The sequence below is a fragment of the Neophocaena asiaeorientalis genome, unplaced genomic scaffold, assembly GCF_003031525.2.
Source record: "Neophocaena asiaeorientalis asiaeorientalis breed wild unplaced genomic scaffold, Neophocaena_asiaeorientalis_V1.1 scaffold606, whole genome shotgun sequence".
Taxonomy (NCBI): domain Eukaryota; kingdom Metazoa; phylum Chordata; class Mammalia; order Artiodactyla; family Phocoenidae; genus Neophocaena; species Neophocaena asiaeorientalis.
In genome coordinates this window covers 9,959,367-9,982,058 of record NW_020173687.1, presented here as the reverse complement: position 1 = coordinate 9,982,058, position 22,692 = coordinate 9,959,367, and the positions used below count along the sequence as shown (strand labels likewise).

The 22,692-nt window shown below is 47.0% G+C and overlaps 1 protein-coding gene across 1 annotated transcript in view; it reads right to left on the bottom strand.

The window, feature by feature from the left end:
• The window catches only part of ATP9A (ATPase phospholipid transporting 9A), a 126,153-nt gene that overhangs the window by 10,721 nt on the left and 92,740 nt on the right, over positions 1 to 22,692 (bottom strand). Inside the window, exons 16-23 of the mRNA XM_024750188.1 lie at positions 16,094 to 16,186; positions 14,849 to 14,932; positions 13,091 to 13,261; positions 11,474 to 11,572; positions 4,124 to 4,213; positions 3,885 to 4,029; positions 2,999 to 3,063; positions 50 to 205 (exon numbers count right to left, since the gene is read on the bottom strand). Of these exons, the coding sequence (XP_024605956.1) occupies positions 50 to 205; positions 2,999 to 3,063; positions 3,885 to 4,029; positions 4,124 to 4,213; positions 11,474 to 11,572; positions 13,091 to 13,261; positions 14,849 to 14,932; positions 16,094 to 16,186 (903 nt within the window). The remainder of the gene's footprint in view (positions 1 to 49; positions 206 to 2,998; positions 3,064 to 3,884; positions 4,030 to 4,123; positions 4,214 to 11,473; positions 11,573 to 13,090; positions 13,262 to 14,848; positions 14,933 to 16,093; positions 16,187 to 22,692) is intronic.

Here is a 22,692-nt window from a genome sequence, read left to right as displayed (position 1 = left end):
GCTCTCAGCTCCATGGCAACCACACAGCCGTGCGCACCTGCCCACCCACCTGCATGGTGCTGATGCAGAGGCTCCTGTGGATCACGAACTGGCTGAGGGCGGCCGAGCGCTTGTAGCTATTCCGGCCATGCACCATGAGTAAGCGGCCAAGGTGCTTGAACTGAGTGATGGAGAAGTCCGCAGCCAGCGAAGCCTGTTTGCCTTCCTAAAATCCGACAAAATTGGGCACCGTCAGGAGCACGAGAGGTCAAGGCACTTTTTTTTTTTTTTTTGAACTGAAACAGCAAGAAACTGTAAGGAGATTTTTGAAGAACTTCAATATAGAGGTTCTTTGGTTTCCAGCTATACACGGTTGGTGGTCTGAGTCTAAATTTGATTTTAAAAGAGGAATTTATTGAAATAAAAAACATTCATAAGCGCAGATACTCATAATTGGGAGGTCAAACGGATCTAGTATTAAGCCTTGGGGGTTAGGCCCAACCCATAATGGGTATCAGAAGCAAAGAATCATTCTAAGATAGGCATTTAGCACTCAGCTCAGTTCAGAGTTAAACGTATGGGGGAGGGGGACAGCTCATGCTACCAACAGTACGAAAGTGAACATCCCCGAACATACAGCTCCGCATGTTTCTAGTGCAGCCGTATTATGGGATTCTCTAATCTTAAAAGGCACGTGACGGATGCCACTAACGGGACAGATGGACATCACAGCCTCCTGGTGCGACGCGACAGGAAGGCACCAACCCCCCTTATGTGCTCCTCACACCAAAAACGCAGAACCTGCATCAGATCCATCCGACCCACAGACGTCGTGGGAGGTTCCACAGCTGCCCCAAACGCTTCCAAAACATCAGAGTCGTGAGACACACCGCCTGCCCCCACAAAAGAGCTGGAGAGAAGTGTTCTCCATTAAAGAAGAGTGAAGAGACATGAAGACATGGGAATAAATGCAGTGCGTGATCCTTCACTGCTTCATGGAGATTTCTTTTTAAACACCTTGAGGACAACTAGGGAAATGAGACCATGAATATTACATGACATTATCGGATCAATGTTACACTTGGGGTGATGCTGTTATTTTGCTTAGGTAGAAGAATACACCTGTTCTTAAGAGATCCGAGCTGAAGTATTTAGGGGTAACGTATCCGCAACTTACTTTCAGCTGATTCTGAGAAAGCGGGAGAGAGGGGAGGGGAAGGAAGAGCAGAGGGAGAATCCTGCAACTGTTTACAACTGGGAAATTACAGCAAAGAGTAGACAGGTGCTCACTGTTCTATTTCAACTTTTCCGAAGGAGTTACATTTTTCAAAATAAAAAAGGTCCAGGCAACGTACAAAATGGTGGATCTACATGTTTTGATGTATAAAGCTACATGTTCTGATGTATAACGAACTCTAAGATATAGCAGATTTAGGCAAGCTGCATTTTAAAAAAAGCATAGTGTAACATTTAAAATTTTACATTCTATGTGGAAATACTGTATATATATGTGTAAGATGTGTGTATGCATATATATGTATTTGTGTGTGTATATATATTATATATATACCCATAACTATTAGTATAGAAATAGACAAAAATTCTGGAAGCATAACCAATGTTACTAGTTTTATACCGCCATCTAAAAGAAAGGATGCACGTGATCCATTCCTAAGTTGTTTCGGGGTTTTTTCTCACAGTGAGCACTTTTTACTTTTAGACTCCAAAAACCAAAGGAATCAGAATATAATTCTGAACAGAAGGGAAAATGTTTTAGTACTATAAGCATCGTGTAAAGAATTCCATCTACTAAACGCAAGTGTGCTTCTTAAAACCTGCATTAAAGGAATCCATACAGATTTCAGACATAACAACTCCTTCAAGGATCACTTAACTCTGCAATTTCAAGTAACCGTCAACTGGATGAGAACCAGAAAACCAGGGGGAAAAAAAAAAAGGTAGAAAAGAAAAAACGTTTTTGGAAATTCCAAATGCAGGAATGTATGCAAGGAAACACATAAGGGAGTATCTCCTGCCCTCACTCTCGGCCTCTGTACTCCTGCTTTACACGCTGTGCTAACAAACGTGGTGGCCAGCCTCCTTGCCTACAGTCACCGCAAGATCACAAACGAGAGAGGGCAGGGTAAACTATACACGGCTGGCACACAGTTGACAGGGAAGGAAAGAGGAAAACTACTGTACTGTAACACACAAACTTAGCCTTTTAATGAGAGGCAGGACTTCCCTGGAGACACAGTGGTTGGGAGTCCGCCTGCCAATGCAGGGGACGCAGGTTCGATCCCTGGTCTGGGAGGATCCCACATGCCACGGAAGCAACAAAGCCCGTGTGCCGCAGCTACTGAGCCTGTGCGCTACAGTCCGCAAGCCACAACTGCCGAGCCCGCATGCTACGCTACTGAGGCCCGTGTGCCTAGAGCCCGTGTTCCGCAACAGGAAAGGCTACCATGGTGGGAAGCCCCTGCACCGCAACGAAGAGTAGCCCCCGCTCGCCGCAGCTGGAGAGGGCCCGCACGCAGCAAGGAAGAACCAACACAGCCAAAAATCAATAAATTTAAAAAATAAATAAATTTAATGAGGGGCAAACCACGCCACATTCTTCCATAATCCCCAAGAGATCACCCCACAGTGTGATAACTAATGCTTTTACTGACAACACTCCCAGGAAAGCGTTTGAAGTACATTCGCTGCACCCTAAGAATGTAGCAAAACACTTTAAAAAATTAGGTTTTGGCAAGCAAAGACTCAGCATTTGTCTGTAAGATAACAGTGATAGGGATCTGTGACTTGCAGATTGTAATACCAGGTAATTATGATACATGATTCCTTATGCTCTGTAATTGTAATCTAGAATTTCCAGAAGCATTAAAGCTGTGTCTTGGAGGGAGAATGAAACTCCAGCTGGTGGAGCAACTCCCAGCTAAGGACACAACCACTTCACATCCTAACGACAACCACTCGGCAGAAATCAGCACACACGCCCCCCACCCCACGGGCTCACCTTTCCCTCGACACCCACACCGCAGTCAGATTCTTGGATCATACTGACGTCATTGCCTCCGTCACCTGTGGGTCACCCAGACCAGAGAGAAGAGCCAGGAGATTAGGGAGAGGCAAGAAACATAACCTTGCTTTTCGCTGCTACTTCAAATAATCACACACGTGCTGCCTCTCACCGCATGCTAAGTGTCTTTTCTGCTCTGCTCCACTTAATCGCTCCAGCAACCTGCAGTAACACGTTCTTATTTTACAGGCAGAGGAGCTGAGAGTCAGAGGAACCAGGTGACTGGCTGAGGGTCCTGGCCATTGAGTCACTGAGCAAGGGAACTGTGTCCATGCCACGTGGGCACTTACAACACCGCACGCCCTGCCTCCAAGGTGTGGGTGTCTCGTCATTATCAGCAACGACAGACGTTGCACGTAGGGAACGCTGACTACGAGTGCAGCGAGCACTTCTTAAATGCTACTGCCCCCTCTGACTCCTCGTAAGCACCATGAGAGAACCACTGTTACTCTCCCCTTCTACCAATGAGCAGACAGGCTCAGCTGGGGGAAGGAAGCCCTCCGGGACCCTCAGCTAAGAAAAACCAGCAGTTTGGACCCAGATTCCTCTCCGCAGTGTGGTCTTAGCCCCCAGGCATTGCTGTGTCCCATGTCACCGGCAAAGGAAGCGCAAGCTAAGGAGGAAAGTCCTCAGCCTGCTTCTCGACTCTTTCTCAAAGCAAAATACTTTAAAAAAAATAATCATAATAACAAAAATAGGGCCAAAGGGGGAGGGGGTGTCAATGTCACGGCCTGAATAAAGTGGCCTGGGAACCTGAACACCAGGGCGGCGGGACCCAAGCACGCCTGGGGAAGGTCGTCTGCGCAGGCGCGGCAGCCCCTACCTACTGCACACGTGAGCTTCCCCGTGCGCTCCTGGAGCAGGCGTACGATCTGGGCCTTCTGGGTGGGCGCGCAGCGGCAGCAGACCACGGCCGGACACTGGCAGGCCAGCTCCATGAACTCGTACTCGTAGTACTTGAGGCAAACCTGGCGGGGTCAGGGAGAGGTGGTGCGTCGGCCAAGGCCCCTCCCACACGGCAGCTCCCGGGAGGAGCCTGCTGGCGGGGTTGCCCGTGCCCACCTCCAGGGAGTCTCCGGAGATGACTAGGGCACAGTCGTGCTTCCTGCGGAAAGCGTTCAGCTCGAGGTGGGCCTCGCCGCGGTTGGTCACCTGGAAGGAAAGACAGGATGAATGAGGCCTTGCTCTCCGGAGCTGGTGGAACAACAAACAGTGGCTTCCTGCAGCCTCGTGAAGACCATGGCCGCTGGCCCGGGACCCAACCCCTCCCCTGCCCCCAGAGCCAGAGACGAATTAGATCCTGTTTGCTATGACTCTGTGGGAATCCGGAGGGCCTGTACGCCAACCATCCCCTCGCACTTCCCGCAGGATGGCTGTGACCCACATAATAAAAATAAGAGCACAAAGCCGCTGTGCTTTCATTCTGTGCCAGGCACTGTCCAGATAAGCACTTTTCAAGCATTTTCACCCCATCTGTTTCTCACAAGGACTCTTCGAGGTGCACGATGATAATAGTTCTACTTTACATCTAAGGAAACTGACACAGGGCAAGATTTGTTAGCCTGGCTACCGTGTCACAGCGCATCCACTGCAGAGCAGGCCTTGGAAGCCAGGCATCTAGCAGGGGCTTTCCTAAGAAGGCCCAGCTGTTAAATATGACACGCTTTGTGGACCACACAGTCTGTCACAACTACCCAACTCCGCCGCTACAGTGCCAAAGCAGCCACAGACAATACGTAAACAGATGGGTAGATCTTGTGTTTAAATAAAACTTTATTTACAAAAACAGGTGGCCAGCACACGGGCTATAGTTTGCAACCCCTGAATTCTAGAGCATACAGTGTGTTCTCACTATGTGCAATAGTTACGTTCTGGAAAGTTGCTGTGAATACTGAATTAGTGATTTTTAAACCACTGCTCCTGGGGGAGGTACAGGGCTAGCTAGGCTCCTATGAGCCTCTGGTCACAATATTTTTGTCCATCAGTCAACACATAACCTCATTTTCTATGTGCCTCTGTTTAAAGACATCTTTGAAAATATGTATTGTTGAAATAAGTCAGAGAAAGACAAGTACTGCATGATATCACTTATATGTGGAATCTAAAAAATAAAACAAACTAGTGAATATGACAAAAAAGAAACAGACCCACAGATATAGAGAACAAACTAGCGGTTACCAACTGGGAGAGGGAAGCAGGGAGGGGCAAGATAGGGTTACAAGCTACTAAGAGGTACAAGCTACTATGTATAAAATAAAGGGCTGGTGGAGCCAAGATGGCGGTGTGGGAAGACGCAGAGTTTGCACCTCCCCACAACTAGGGAAACTGCTGGACGCTGGTGGGGGACCTCAACACCCCAAGAGACGGGAGGAATGCTCAAGCGAACCGGTAAGACGTGGGGAGACTGAGGGGGGAGAAGTGGAGGCCAGACAAGACCAGCGCCCCTGACGGGTGGCTGAGAGGGGGGAGGGGTTCCCACGCCTGGAGGGACCCTCAGGGGCTCGGATGGGGGTGGAATGCACCAAGCGTTTCCCCTGCCCAATCGGCCAGGGAAGTCTGCCTTGCTCTCAGTCCGGGTCCTACGCCCTCAGAGGCCCCCTCCAGGCCCCGTTGGTCCTGGGGGTGTAGGAAGGATGCCGGGGGAGAACAGGAGAGGCAGGCGGGAGAGGCCCTTGGGGACTGGAGGAGAGCAGCAGAGGGCGTTTGCCCCACCCACTCGAGCCCTCCTGGGCTCCCAGGTGGGGTCCCCCACCCTCTGAGATCAGAGGCAGGAGGCCCACTGGGGCCCCTTCTGTTCTGTTGAGCCTAAGCCCCACCCCCTACACCCCCAGGGCCTTTTTCAGCCCTGTGGGTCCTAAGCATAGGCCCTGCCCACCACCCAAACCCCACCCCTGCTTGGGCCCCACCCTCCACAGCCAAGGCCTTTTCCACCTTTTTCTTTTTCTTTCTCCTCCTCTTTTTTACTATTGTGGTTCTGGTTTTACCTTCCGGTTGTTGTTTCATCCATGTTTTTATTTTTATATTCTTTGCCGCTCCACACAGCTTACAGGATCTTGGTTCATGAGCCGGGGGTTGGGCCGAAGCTCCTGTGGTGGGAGCTCCAAGTCTGAACCACTTGGACTAACAGAGAACCCCAGACCCCAGGGAATATTCACCAGAATGAGGTCTCCCGAAGGTCCTCATGTCGGCACCAAGACCCAGCTCTATACAACAGCCTACAAACTCCAGTTTTTGAAGTCTCAGGCCAAACAACAAGTAAAAAAGGAACACAATCCCACTCACCAAAAAAAAAAAGAGCTGGCAAAAGAAATATGTCAGAGACGAAGGAGCAAGGTAAAAACCTACAAGACCAAAGAGGAAACAGGCAATCTACCTGAAAAAGAATTCAGACAGTAAAGATGATCCAGAATCCTGGAAATAGAATGGAGGCACAGACTGAGAAAATACAAGAAATGTTTAACAAAGATCTAGAAGAACCAAAGAACAGAGTTGAACGACACAATAACTGAAATGAAAAATACACTAGAAGGAATCAATAACAGAATAACGGAGGCAGAAGAACGAATAAGTGAGCTGGAAGACAAAATGGTGGAAATAACTGCCAAGGAGCAGAATAAAGAAAAAAGAATGAAAAGAATTGAGGACAGTCTCAGAGAACTCTGGGACAACAATAAACACACCAACATTCGAATTATAGGGGTCCCAGAAGAAGAAGATTAAAACAAAGGGTCTGGGAAAATATCTGAGGAGATTACAGTAGAAAACTTCCCTAACACGGGAAAGGAATTAGTCACCCAAGTCCAGGAAACGCAGAGAGTCCCATAAAGTATAAACCCTAGGAGAAACACACCAAGACACATATTAATCAGACTAACAAAAATTAACTTCAAAGAAAAAATATTAAAGGCAGCAAGGGTAAACCAAAAAATAACATACAAAGGAATCCCCATAAGGTTATCAGCTGATTTTTCAGCAGAAACTCTGCATGCCAGAAGGGAGTGGCAGGATATACTTACAGTGATGAAAGAGAAAAACCTATAACCAAGATTACTCTACCCAGCAAGGATCTCATTCAGATTCAACAGAGAAATCAAAAGCTTTCAGACAAGCAAAAGCTAAGAGAATTCTGCACCACCAAGCGAGCTTTACACCAAATGCTAAGGAAACTTCTCTAGGCAGGAAACACAAGACAAGAAGCAGACCCACAAAAACAAACCCAAAACAATTAAGAAAACGGTAATAGAAACATACATATCGATGATAACCTTGAATGTAAATGGATTAAATGCCCCAACCAAAAGACACAGACTAGCTAAATGGATACAAAAACAAGACCTATATATATGCTGTCTACAAGAGACCCACTTCAGACCTAGGGACACATACAGACTGAAAGTGAAGGGATGGGAAAACATATACCATGCAAATGGAAATCAAAAGAAAGCTGGAGTAACAATACTTGTATCAGATAAAATAGACTTTAAAATAAAGACTGTTAGAAGAGATAAGGAAGGACACTACATAATGATCAAGGGATCAATCCAAGAAGAAGCTATAACAATTATAAATGTTTATGCACCCAAAATAGGAACACCTCAATACATAAGGCAAATGCTAACAACCATGAAAGTGGAAATGGACAGTAACACAGTAATAGTAGGGGACTTTAACGCCCCACTTACACCAATGGACAGATCATCCAAACAGAAAATAAATAAGGAAACACAAGCTTTAAATGACACAATAGGTCAGATACATTTAATTGACATTTATAGAACATTCCACACGAAAGTGGCAGAATACACTTTCTTCTCAAGTGCACACAGAACATTCTCCAGGATAGGTCACATCTTGGGTCACAAATCAAGCCTTGGAAAATTTAAGAAAACTGAAATCGTATCAAGCATCTTTTCTGACCACAATGTGATGAGACTGGAAATCAATTACAGGGGAAAAAAACTGTAAAAAAACACAAATACATGGAGGCTAAACAGTGCACTACTAAATAACCAAGAGATTACTGAAGAAATCAAAGAAGAAATAAAAAAATACATAGAGACAAATGACAACAAAAACACGACGACCCAAAATCTATAGGATGTAGCAAAAGCAGTTCTAAGAGGGAAGTTTATAGCAATTCAATGTCACCTCAAGAAACAAGAAAAATCTCAAATAAACCATCTAACCCTACACCTAAAGCAACTAGAGGAAGAAGAACAAAGAAAACCCAAAGTCAGTAGAAGGAAAGAAATCATAAAGCTCAGAGCAGAAATAGATGAAACAGAAACAAAGAAAACAACAGCAAAGATCAATAAAATGAAAAGCTGGTTCTTTGAGAAGATAAACAAAATTGATAAACCCTTAGCCAGACTTGTCAGGAAAAAAAGGGAGAGGATGCAAATCAATAAAATTAGAAATGAAAAAGGAGAAATCACAACTGACACTGCAGAAATACAAAGGATTATGAGAGACTACTACAAACAGCTATATACCAATAAAATGGACAACCATGAATAAATGGACAAATTCTTGGAAAGGTGCAGTTTTCCAAGACTGAATCAGGAAGAATTAGAAAACATAAACAGACCTATCACAAGTAATGAAATTGAATCCATAATTTAAAATCTTCCAATAAACAAAAGTCCAGGACCAGATGCCTTCACAGGTGAATTCTATCAAACATTTAGAGAAGGGCTAACACAGATTCTTCTCAAACTCTTCCAAAAACTGCAGAGGGAGGAACACTCCCAAATTCATCCTACAAAGCCACCACCCTGATACCAAAACCAGAAAAAGGTATCACAAAAAAAGAAAATTATAGACCACTATCGCTGATGAACATAGATGCAAAAATCCTGAACAAAAATACTAGCAAACAGAGTCCAACAACACATTAAAAGGATCATACACCATGATCAAGTAGGATTTATCCCAGGGATGTGAGGATTCTTCAATATATGCAAATCAATCAATCAATGTGATACACCATATTAACAAACTGAAGGAGAAAAACCACATGATCATCTCAACAGATGCAGAAAAAGCTTTTGACAAAATTCAACACCGATTTATAATAAAAACGCTCCAGAAAATGGGCATAAAGGGAACCTACCTCAACATAATAAAGGCCATATATGACAGACCCACAGAAAGCATCATAATCAATGGTGAAAAACTGAAAGCATTTCCTCTAAGATCAGGAACAAGACATGGATGTCCACTCTTGCCACTCCTCTTCAACATAGTTTTGGAAGTCCTAGCCACGGCAATCAGAGAAGAAAAAGAAATAAAAGGCATACAAGTTGGAAAAGACGTAAAACTGTCACTGTTTGCAGGTTACATGATACTATACATGGAAAATCCTAGATGCCACCAGAAAACTACTAGAACTAATCAATGAATTTGGTAAGGTTGCAGAATACAAAATTAATGCACAGAAATCTCTAGCAATCCTATACACTAACAACGAAAAATCAGAAAGAGAAATTAAGGAAACAATCCCATTTACCATCACAACAAAAAGAATAAAATACCTAGGATAAACCAACCTAAGGAGGCAAAAGACTTGTCAGAAAACTATAAGACAATGATGAAAGAAATCAAAGATGACACAAAGAGGCGGAGAAATATACCATGTTCTTGGATTAGAAGATGTACAACAGAGACTAACACAGTATCGTGAAGCAATTATACTCCAATAAAGATCTATTAAAGAATTAAAAAATAAAATAAATAAGCCACAAAGATATATTGTACGGCACAGGGAATATAGACTATTTTATAATTATAAATGGAATATAACTTTTAAAAACCGTGAATCAGTGTGTTGCACCCCTGAAACATATAATACTGTACGTCAGCTACACTTCAATTAAAAAAAATTTTAAGTAAAAAATATGTTTATTATTGATTCATTAACACTAGACTCATGGCCAACAGGACCGGAACTCATGCCTGGAGGAAGCTTATCTCCAGGAGCCTCATCACAGCCCTCCTGCACTCAGGGATATGGTCAGTTCCCAGCTCTGTGCTGGGGGCCATGTTAAACAGTGAAACTGCTAACAAAAAAACCCACAAAAATGCAAAAAACGTGGCACTGAGTAGACTGAAAAGGACCCTTGCGTCCGCCTGAGAGCTGAGACAAGAAGGCAGAGCGGGCTTCCCTAGTGGCGCAGTGGTTAAGAATCCGCCTGCCAATGCAGGGGACACGGGTTTGAGCCCTGGTCCGGGAAGATCCCACATGCCGTGGAGCAACTAAGCCCGTGTGCCACAACTACTGAGCCTGCACTCTAGAGCCCGCGAGCCACAACTACTGAAGCCCGCGCACCTAGAGCCCGAGCTCTGCAACAAGAGAAGCCACCGCAATGAGAAGCCCGTGCACCGCAACAAAGAGTAGCCCCCGCTTACCGCAACTAGAGAAAGACTGCGCGCAGCAACACAGCCGAAAATAAACCAATCAATAAATTTTTTTTAAAAAGGCAGAGCGTCGCCCCTCTCCACTTCAGTTAGGAACTCACTCGTCAGATGACTCAAACTTTCCACTGCTGTGCATGCGTCCATATAGGGCTCTGAAAGCACCTCGAGTATTGATTTTCGGGTTACAAACAAGTTTTAGTGAGTGGGTGAATTTGCAAATACAGAATCCATAATGAGGATCCACTGTATCTGTCTCTACACGATGCTGGTTGTGCTGGTCCCGAAACTGCTGGATTTCACAAAGCTTCAACGGGCTATAGACCAAAGGCAGGGGTATGGGGGGAGATCCCCAAAACGTCTAGATCCAGTTGTCTGGCTTGGTAGCTCTGATGACAGATAAGTAGGACCACCACATCTGGCCCCAGAGGGGACCTAGTGCCCCTCCCAACTCCCAACTCAATAAGGCCAATCACCGTCCTTGGCTTCGAGCCCTGGAGCAGCTCCTTGTGCCTGCACTGTTTGGGCCAAGCGCTGGCCACCAGGGCAGGGAATTCCCAACACGCCTCCTTCTAAAGGTTACTCAAGGGTTTCCTTCAGGAGGGAAGACAGGCCAGTATCTGCGATCTGGAACTGATTTCCTACCCAAGGACTGGGCTTCGAAGGGTTCAGGAAAATCCCAGACTTGTATGTACAATTTCACATGTATGAGCTCATCTGCATCCTTCACGCTGATCATGCCTAACTCCCGTCAGCTCCTCAAAGGGACCACAGTCAGCACCGGGTTAAGAACACAGGTTAACATGGGGCGGTAACCAGGCGCTCCTGCACCACCACCGGCAGGAATCGTTGAGCCTCGCCTGGGTCATTCAGTGATCCCACCCAAACCAACGACGTGAGCTCCCGCCACCCCCCACCCAGGGGTCCACGCGAGGCTATGAGGTTACAGGGCAAACGGCAGCATCACCCCACAGGGCCCCAGAGCAGACAACGCTTTACCAGCCGAAAAACGTGGATGTCTTGGTTTCTGGTCACCAGATGTGCATTCTTTGCTGTGCATGTAGCTGTCTCCAGCTTGTCCCCCGTCAGCATCCAAACCTGAAATTACCGCATGGAAGGGGTCCCCTTGGTTAGCGTTTGAGGCTAGCCTGTCGCCTGTGTCAGCCGAGTTTCCAAACACATCAAGCTGAACTTGATACGTTCCATTTACCTCCTTGAGGCCTACAATGTCCCCAACGAACCACAGGAAAGGCCCCAGTTCAAGGGCTTCAAGACCTTGGGCGTCCGCCGCTGGTGGCAGGAAAAGCTGGTGTGGCACTTTTGAAAAACTGGCCACATGCTGCAGCAGACGTCGTGAAGCTCAGCCTCTGCCCTCCTAATCCCCGTTCCGGAAACTTTCCTTAAAGCAATAAATAATCTCAAAGAAGGGGAAGGCTGTATGGACGAGGGGTCACTTCCATGTCCCACAGGAAACACTGATTTGTCACGTTCCACAGGGTCTTTCTACGCGGCCGGATGCCCCCGAGCAATCTCAGGGGGCTGAACCCTAATTAAAACGCCGACAGTAAACGTGCCAGGTCTTCCTTGCCTCATAACTGAGCACTGTGCGCCTCACTGTGGCAGGCTCAGAGAGGGTGGGTGACTTGCCCAAAGCCACACAGCTAGTTCCTGTCCCGACCAGGCCCAGAACCCAGGTCTTCAGAGTCTAAATGGATGTGCTTCCTACCCTGCTGATTCTCCCATTAACCCTCTGCTCCCAGTGGGGAAGTGGGGAGGGGGCCTTAGAGTCATCGGACAAAGGGTATCTTGGCGGCAGGGGAAGCGCAGGAAAGAAAATAACGACAAAGGTTCCCCGAGTGTTCACCGTGCTGGGCACCTGTTAAGTGCTGTGCGTTGTTCCTTCACAGTAACTTTATGAGGTGGGAAACAGAGGCCCAGGCCTCATCCGTCCTGCTGACATCGCCCCGCTCACGGCACTCGTGCCAGATGTGGGCCCAAGGACGCAGCCCAGAGCTGCTCTGGGCAGAGGCAGGCAGCTTAACCTACGTATTTTCAGGAGCTTCTAGCCGATGAGTTTGCCGATCCCTTGCTTGGGTCGGCTGAGATGGAGCCCGCTCCCCAGACGCCCTCTACTGGCGTCTCCGGATTAAACTACCAGATATGTATTTTTGGGCCCCAAACAAAAATGTAAATACAGCAGTTTGTTGGGGCAGATGGTCACTCTGTTGGGTGGTCATTCAGTTACCCAGACCAAAAGACAGATTGGTTGGCTGGCCGGACACTCAAAAAGAATATAACAAACACCACAAATGCGCGGGACACAGCTGGTCCTGAGAGCTAAGGAGATGCTCTCGGTCCTGTCTCCATGGAGCCCGGCATGCAGAGGGGAAGCCGGCAGCAAAAGCGGACACACAAGACGTCTTCCACAGCTGTCAAGGACGGGAGGGCTACAGGTCACTGTCCGAGCCCGGTTCCCTGTCACTACTTCCATCCTCGGCCCCGCCTCCCCCCATCTCTAATTTTCACCCTCCGCTGACAGGATCACTGGTCTAAGTCTGGAATTCACTGCCATGTGGCAACCTATTTCAGCAGTGGGTCCAGGCAGGCTCACCCTACCTTGATGCCGGCGTTCCTCAGGGTCTCCAGGGTGGGCCTCACGTCCGCCTGGAGCTGGTCCTCCACCCCTGTCAGGCACAGCAGCTCCATCTCCATCTCCAGGCTCTCGATCACTGTGGCCACTTTGAGGGAACGGTCGTGCACACTCAGCTTGGCCTGGACATAGCGGGCCTGGGACACACCAGGGGACACTGTCACCACTTAGGATGGGGAGGTGCAAGGCGGACCAACTGGCAGTGGGAGCGTCTCATCCCCCACACAGGGCAGGGACCCCAGCACCTGGGTGAACCTCAAAGGGGTGAAACTGAGACCTCCAGCCTCCTTCCCAGTTCATCAGTCCAGACGCTGGAACTGGACAGACCGGAGCTCCACCCTTTGCTCTACACTCACCTGCTGTGCAACTTCTAGCAGGTCACTTAACTTCTCTGAGCCTCAACTGTTTTCCTCCCCGAAGAGGCAATAACGGCCCCAACTTCACTGGGTTTTTACAAGGATTAGTACAACTCGAGACCTCAAAAGACAGTAGATTCTCCCCACACAGCATATGCTCTGTAACCAAGAACTCTTGACCACCAGGTTGTCTAAAGACAAAGTCTTACTTCCAAAGACCATCGACCCAACCCTTCTGTTTATCTCCTCTTTACGGTGTTAACAAAGATACAGCAGTCACAAAGCATATGCCTTTAAAATTGAAAGAAAGGTAGAATTTTATCAGGGCTAGAACTCTCGTTAAATAAAACTTTACAAAGAACTCAAGCACATAAAAGAGACAGATGCAAGCACAGTTTCTCTGGGTGGAGCAGGACAAGGGCCGCAGAAGCCTTTCCCCCAACCTGGTCTCTCTCCCCTTCAGTCACGTGTAAATACATTCATTCAGCTTTGTGCCAGGACTGGGGGTACAACAAGGACCCTCCCCCTGAAGGAACACACAATCCATGGGACGAGATGACAATTAACAAGACATATTTATACTGGAAGCCTTGGCAGTGAAAGTCAATGATCGAGTTCAAATCCAACATTTTTTACAGCTTAAAAAAATTAGGGCTTCAAGAAGGTTTACAATTTCAAATTTGAAGGTTTCATTTCATATTTTTCAGAAGGTTTATAATGACTATCGTAAGTGTTGGGGTACAAGAGCAAACCAAACTGATAAAGTCTCTGCTCTCAAAAAGATTTTATTCCAGAAAGAAGCTATCAAAAATAATCTGAGGGCTTCCCTGGTGGCGCAGTGGTTTAGAGTCCGCCTGCCGATGCAGGGGCCACGGGTTCGTGCCCCGGTCCGGAAAGTTCCCACATGCCGCGGAGCAGCTGGGCCCGTGAGCCATGGCCGCTGAGCCTGTGTGTCCGGAGCCTGTGCCCCGCAACGGGAGAGGCCACAACAGTGAGAGGCCCACGTACCGCAAAAAAAAAAAAAAAAAAAAAAAAAAAGAATGTGAAAATATGTACATAAAGTCATTACAGCTAGTGATAAATGCAGTGAAGAACGTTCAACAGGGTGACAACGGGGAGTGATGAGGTGGGGCTGCTTTAGATGGGGGATCCAGGAAGATTTCTCAGAGGAGGTGGCATTTGAGCTGAGACCCAAAGGAAGTGAGGGAGGGGGGCCTTGGAGCTCTGTGAGGGAGGAGAGTACTAGGCAGAGAGAAGAACCTGGTGTGCTCAGAAATGACGTCAGTCTGGCCAGAGCAGAATGAGGGAGGGGAAGATGGGGAGGTGAGTGGGGCTAAAAAGTAAAAGAAAAGTCACGGAACCACTGACCTCAAAGTCTTGATACTGCTCCTCTGCTAGAGATTTCTTTGCCACCACAAGCACCCGCAGCCCTTCCCGGGCCATGTTTCCACACTGAAAAGCAAACCCTGGTCAGCGGAGAGCCGCACTAAGGGCTCTGTATCCCGGACTCTCTCTGGGGAGGGCTGGAGGCTGAAGTGGATGCCCCTCCCAAGGGGACAGCGCAATGGTAAATCAGAACGCTGCTTTCCCCTAAAGCAGTCTCTCTCAGCAAACCTCCCAAAGGGGTCTCAAAATTTAAGTCAATGCAGTAAGATCTCAGAGACTAATCTGGATTTCTGGCTCATTGGAAAAACTGAACCTTTGACAAGAGCACTTTCCCAAATGACCACAGCCAGTGATACTGAAAGGCGGCTGTTTCCACACGGTCCCACGAAACACAGCTGTCAAGTGAAGAATATTCCAACACGTTCAACACACAAAGTGTGATGCTGTCAGGAAACACATACTGGCCCGTTTCATTCACCTGAGTTACCTGCCTAGCCCCTGTCGGCATTTGGGTTTGTTACTCACTAATTGGAAATATGATATTACTGAACATAAAATGTGAATTCTGTGCCTGGAGATGGGAGATGAAACAGAAACGGCCTGACAGACCGGAGGGTTCCTTCCCTCCCTGCTGCAGCCAATTCCCACGTCACAATCCGGGACAAGGCGGCCTGTGACGGGGCCTCATGATGCCCGCCTCCTGGTACCCACACCCTTGTACGTTCACCTGCCCTGAGTGTGCACTGGACCCAGTGCCTTGTTCCTAAGAGACAGAATGTGGCAAAGTGAGGGGAGGTCGTTTCCAAGGTCACTTCTCTCTGTTTCATCTCTCTGTTTCACTTCTCTCTGTTTCATCCACATGGCAAGGAACGTGGCTGCCTCCGGCCTAGAGGCACTGAGGAGCTGAATCCTGCCCATGACCACTAAGTGGGCTGGGAAGTGGGTCCCGCCCCAGCTGAGCCTTCAGATGAGACCCCAGCCTTGGGTGACCCCTTGACCAAAGCCGAAGAGACCCTGAGCTGAGGACCCAGCCAAGCTGTGCCTGGACTGCTGATTCGCAGAAACTGTAAGAAATTACACACGTCCTCCTAAGCTGCTAAGTTTGGGGGTGATTTGTTACATCGCCCCAGAAAACGCATGCAGGGACCCACCTCACTATTCCATGCAAGGGACAGACTCCAGGACACGCGTCCGAGGCCCCGTTTCCACACCCCACGTCACGCTTACCTCTTCCTCCAGCCAGTCGTTGTACTGCACGATGCCAGCCATGACGACATCCGCTCCCTTCATGTAAAACGTAATCTCCCCAGTCGATTCATCCTAGAGGGGGGGCCGGGAGGAATGAACACCCAAGAGGAACACTTGGTTCCGCTCCAGTGGCCGCTTCCCACGAGAGACGCTGCACAAAGCGTACTCAGTGGACGCCAGTGTTTTCTCACTTGGCCGAAGATGAAAAGTGAGAGGGGAGCCTCACTTTGGGGCAAAGGCCACAGAAAACAAGAAAACTCAAAGCATTTGGAAAATCATTAAATGATGAAAGCAAGATCAAAAGGATTGACGAACTCTGTTTTTACAGTTATTACTATTCTAACGGGAACAGACTGACCCTCACACTGTAAGATAATTTTAAATTTATACGCGGGGCTGCCAGTATTGCCAAAACGTGGTCTACCAGCAAGAGTTGGGAAGTAAGATAATTCTCGAGATCAGGGTTTCTCAGCCTCGGCACTGTTAATATTTGGGGCTGGAGAATTCTTTGCTGTGAGGGGGCTGGACTCTGCACTGCACCATCTCCCGCGGCATCCCTAGCCCACTAGATGCCAGCAGCAATCCCCATGGTGACAACCAAAATGTCTCCAGACATTAACAAATGTCCCCTGGGGGACACATTGCCTCAGTTGACAGCTACTGCTCTAGACAACGTGGGACCCTTACGTCTACCTGAGGACTTAGCTAGAGAGCAAAGTACCCAGATTTTCAGTTCACACTGACCAGATTTTCTGGGGAGAGGGTGACATCACAGCACAGACATCAGATGCTTAGACCCGGTACCAGCTCCCAGCTGTGTGCACCTGGACAAGCTACTTCTTTTCTCTAGACCTCAGTTTCCTCCTCTGTAAAACCGGGATCCTAACAACTCTTACCGTATAGCTTGCTGGGGCTTAAACAAGATCATCTACATAGAGCAGGTAGCAAAGGGCCAACATCCACAGAAAATGCTCACCCAGTGTTATTATTCCTGTTGGGGTGACAGTCACTCCTCAAGACCCTCAGTCGCACTGTTTGTAGAAAACAAGGTTTAAGCTGGGGGTCTGAATGGGGGTGGTTTTGCCCCCAGGGGACTTCCGACAATGTCTGGACACATATTTGATTATCTCAACTGGGAGGTGCTACCGGCACCTAGTGGGTGGAGACCAAGGATGCTGCTAACTGGCCTGCAATGCACAGGGCGGTCTCTGCAACAGAGAATCATCCCGCCCCAAATGTCAATGGTGCTGAGGCTGAGAAACCCTGGCTTTAAGGAATGACGGTGAAATCGTCAATTCTTATCCCATGACTCTTTCCTCACAGACCTGCATCACAGGGAGGCTGGAGGCAATGGAGATGAGCAAGGCTAACTGAGCACGGCCATCACCACCTTGTGCCTAAATTCTGCTACCCCAGGAAGCCCAGAATGCATGCCTGTAAGCTCTTCATTGAATAGGAAATAAATACCCAAGGTCAAATCAGTGGTATAGTTTCATCTACTAAAGTAACTTCCGAATGCCTCTGATCACGGACAATCTTTCAGAACAACATGCTTACTCATAAAAGCACCCACAGGCCACGAACAGGCACCTGCACTTTAAAAGCATTAGAACAGCATTAGAACTGCAGGCTGTTTCTTTGATGGATTGCATCTATGCTTGCTTGTGACTCGGGCCAAAGATAGCAGTGGGGTCTGAACATGAAAGCATCTGAGGTTTCTTTTTCCTTTCGCCTTCACCCAAATGCTGCTATGGGAAATAACGTCCCCCTCCCCAGCTTCCTCTACTCCAGAAGGGGCTCAAGAGAACTCGGACATCTTGGCCAATATAAATACTGTACCGACTGTCTCCTCCCGTTAGTCATTTCCTCCCACCAAGTTCATCACAAGGTTACTTCGTTCCCATATTATGGCAAGATTATGCTATAAATTTACAGAGATCTGCTGGTTGTGTTGCATTGTTTTGGGGCCTCATCTTTTTCCACTGTGGCCTGACTCTGGCACCTGTTCAAAGGCCTCTTTTATTCAGACAGTGACAAGGGTATGATCTATACCAGTGATCCGACTTCAGCACGCCAAGGGGGAAGGGTGAGGGGAGGGCAGTGGAACATCTTGTAACACAACAAAAACAAAACTGGCGACACAGAGACAAACACGCAAGCCCCGACGAAACCGGCTTCTCTAACCTCACTGACCTTCTCAGAAGAGAGATTCACAGAAAGACCAGACCTTGCTTGGTGAGGGTAAGAAGATGCCGCACAGAACCGTCCATGAGCTCACACATAAGTTTAAGAGGGTTGATGAGCCAGGTGAGAACAAAACTATAACTGTCAACCATCATTAAACCAGGTTGAGAACCATTTTATAACCGAGGGAAAACTTCCTCACATCAGGTAACTGGGCAGTTACTTTCAAACAACAGACAGAAAAGATGGCCACATCAGAACAGAGTTTCTCAGCCCTGGCACGATGAACATTTGGGGCTGGAACGTTCTTTGGTATGAGGCTGTCCTGACCTCTATCCACTAGATGCCAGTGGCACCACCCTCTGAGCTGCAACAACTAAAAATGTCCCCAGATGTGTCCCCATGTCCCCTGGGGGCAAGATGGCCCCAGGATGAGAATCGTTTCGCGAAAGGAGAACAGTGAGATTCGTGCTAAGTGGAGAGCTAGCTCCACAGCCATGGGCACGGATTTGCACCCTGCAAAACCAAAGATAGAGAGGGAGACAGGTCAGAAAACAAAAATATTAGCAAAATAATATGCATCACATTAAAGACAGCCTAACAAAGATGGATGTGCACAGATTCATTGTTAGTAGTGAGAGATGGAAAACAACCTAAGTATCCAAGAAAGGAATAGTTGATTAAATAATGCTACATTTTTTCAGCAAAACACCATGCCCACATTAAAATCATAAAAATCATGTTTTAATAATATGAGAACATTATTATTCAGTGGAGGGGGTGGGAGTTTTAGAAAGCTTTAGGTGGAGTTTGAAGCCAGTTTTATAAAATTGTGTGTGGCTATTTACACTCATTTATGCTTAGAGAAAAAACTGAAGGGAAATTCCCTGAAAAGGCAAGAATGGTTGTCTTTGGGTGATGAAAATACAGATGAAAGGTTCTGATCCCCTTCTATACATACTTATCTGTTCCCAATGCTGATTTTTCTAAAAATATAATCTGGGAAGGGTGGAGCACTATTGTAAAGTAATGATAGATTTGCCCACCCAACAGTATCCCATACTCCCAGACACAGATCCCGTTCTTGCTGTGGGAAGATGCAGGGGTCACATCTCATTAAATGTGATGCATGTCTGGGAATGATAGCCCTTTGCAACTAAAGGAAGGGTGACGCACTCAGCCCACTTATTCTAGAACGGCTGATATCGGGACTATTTGATGATGATTCAACCCTCAAATGACTCCAACATAGTCCATGGCCCTAGAACTTGGAAAAATAAAGGCTGGAACAAAATAAAAGCAATTCCATAGTAGATAATGACTCTAATTCCCCAGGAAACACCCACCCACAGGATTCATGTGGCTGCTTCCAGGCCATGGATGTTCCTGACATCAGACATGCACTCAAGATACGGTTTAAAAGCCACGGGGCAGGCTAGGTGCAGACCAGTGGGAAAAGCAGCAGCTGCATGGGAAGAAAAGCCCCCATCCCACTCAAAAACTGCCAAGGATGTATGTCTGGTAGAGTCTGAAGACTACTGGCACCGGGGACATAAAAATCCCTTAAAATGGGTCGTTTTCAAGGCACATTCATACTCTGTGTCACTGGACCATCAGTACTGCAGCTCATGGAGCTGTTTCTAACTTTTACCTGGAGAAACAGCCTCTTCAGTGACTCCCACTTTCCCCACCTCCCGGGGTGTTCACACCCCTGGGTGATCCAGGCCCACCAAGTGGTGGGCTGGACCCAGGGACCTGCTTCTAATAACAGAATAAGGCAAAAGTGAAGGGAGGTCGGTTCTGAGATGACGTGCCTTCTGTCTTGTTCACACTCTCACAGACTCACTTGGGTGAAGCCAGCTGATGTGGGAGCCAGTCTATGGAGAGGCCTGTGGGGCAGTGGATGAGGGTGGCCTCTGGCCAGCAGCTGGTATAGAACTAAAGCCCTCAGCCCGACAACTGCAAGGAACTGACTCTTGCTGACAACACTGATTTCACCTGGCAGTGAATCCTGCCCCGGCTGAACCTTGGATGACTGCAGCCTATGAGAGATCCCGAGGCAGAGGGCCCGGCGAGGCTGCACCCGGACTCCTTGGCCCCCAGAAATTGTCAGATAACACTTCCTGTTGTTTTAAGCCATCACATGCGGGATAATCTGTCACAACGCCATACGTAATTAACACACTACCCTCAACATTACTGTGGGTGCTCTGTGAGCTTTCCCACATCCCTCTCATCACACCCGAACTCCCAGGGCCTGGCGGTAAAGAGCATGACCTGGGAGCCAGACAGCCTGGGGCAGAAGCCCAGCTCCACCTTTTCTAACTATAGGAACTTAGGGAGGTTTCTTCTTCTCTCTATACCTCAATTTTCTCCTCTGTTAAATGCCAACTGCAATGGTATTACGAGAATTACATGAGTTGCTTTATGCAAATCATTTACAACAGTGACTAGCACCCAATAAGCACCATTTAGATGTTACCTCTGTTATTATTATTGTTCCTAACTCTGTTCCTATTACTAATGCTGCTAGTACTATTACTAATTACTCCTATTACTAATTCTATTATTACTAATTTACTACAATAGAATCTACAACTCTGCCCCCTAAGGCATGAAACACTTGTGTAGATAGGGCGGAGGGGATCCTCATTTGTTTAAAAAATGAGAGAGTCGTATTCCAAAGATTCTCATGATCTGGGGCAGCATTTTCTCCAGCCAAGCCAAACAATGTGAAGAACCTTTAAGAACACCAGGGAACCATCTCAATACCAAAATAGGACTGGGACCAAAGTAGTCTGCAATTTTTAAAGCTCCGATGGTTAATTCCGATGATCAGCCAGGTTTTGTTTGTTTGTTTGTTTAGATCTCGTTTTATTTATTTTTGGCCATGCTGGGTCTTCGTTGCTGCGCTCAGACTTTCTCTAGTTGCGGCGAGCGGGGGCTACTCTTCGCTGCTGTGCGTGCGCGGCTTCTCACTGTGGTGGCTTCTCTTGTTGCGGAGCACGGGTTCTAGGCACGCTGGCTTCAGTACTTGTGGCATGCTGCTTCAGTAGTTGTGGCACAGGGCTCAGTAGTTGTGGCACATGGGCTTAGTTGCTCTGCGGCATGTGGGATCTTCCCGGACCAGGGCTCGAACCTGTGTCCCCTACATTGGCAGGCAGATTCTTATCCACTGTGCCACCAGGGAAGTCCCTATCAGCCAGGTTTAAGAACTACTGAGCAGAGTGGCTTATGAACACAGGGCTTCCAGGCTTCCCAGAATGGAAAGTGCGAGTAAAAGAGCAAATAGGAAAACAAGGTATTAATTCAGATTGGCAAGATTTTAAAAGTCCGACACTATCAAGTGTTGGTGAGGATGTAGAAAAACAGTGGGACTAAGATTAGTATAAGCACTTTGGAGAAAAAGTTGAAAAAACCTGGTAAAGTTAAAGATGTATATATTCTACCACCCAGCAAGTCCACCTCTGGGTGTAGTCCACAGAAAAACACGGACATATGTACAGTGGAGACTGCAGCAGACAAGGCTACACATGGCAGCGGTCTTTCTATCGGCAAAAAAAGTGGCAATGACCTAAACGTGTATCAAGAGAGAATGGCAACAGACGGAAGGAACTGAGGTATATTTGCACAATGCAATACAACAAGTCAGCTAAGAGAAATAAAGTGGGATTACATGCATCAACATAAATAAAGCTTTTTGTAAAATGTTAAACAAAAATTAGGATGTGGAATAATAATATATATACTACAATGACATTTTATAGAGAATAAAAACATGAAAACCACAATACATATTATTTATACCCAATGTGTCTGATGATAATATTTTAAAATTCATAGGAGTGATAAACCTGGGGTAGGACTGAAGAGGAAGCACATCTAGAAAGGATAGATGGGATTTCAATTGAATGCACAAAATTTTTTAAACTATAATACATGCAAAAGTGTGGATCAACACATAAATATAAATTTGAGCAAATGAACTCAAACACAAAAGGGTATCTACTGTACAGTTTCCTTTATATAAAATTCAAAAAAAGACAAAATCAGTCAGTGGTAGAAATGGGACAGTGGTTATATCCTTGTGGGAAGAAAGGATGCAGTAACCAGAAAGGGGTACGAGGGAGCTGCTGGGGTGATGGTGTGAGGGATTCTGTTCCTTGCTCGGGATGCGAACGACACTGTGTTTATTACTTTGTTAACACTTGAGCTGTACACTCCTGAGGTTTGCACTTTTCTCTTTGTATGCTGTACTTCAATAAAAGCTTCAAAAAATATAAAAAGAAAATCTGAAATATTAATGCCAAAATGACGATGTTGAGTGATCACGACACTTTTTTCCAGTAACTTCTGTGACTGTATGAATGAAAAATCATCGAAAATATCTAATT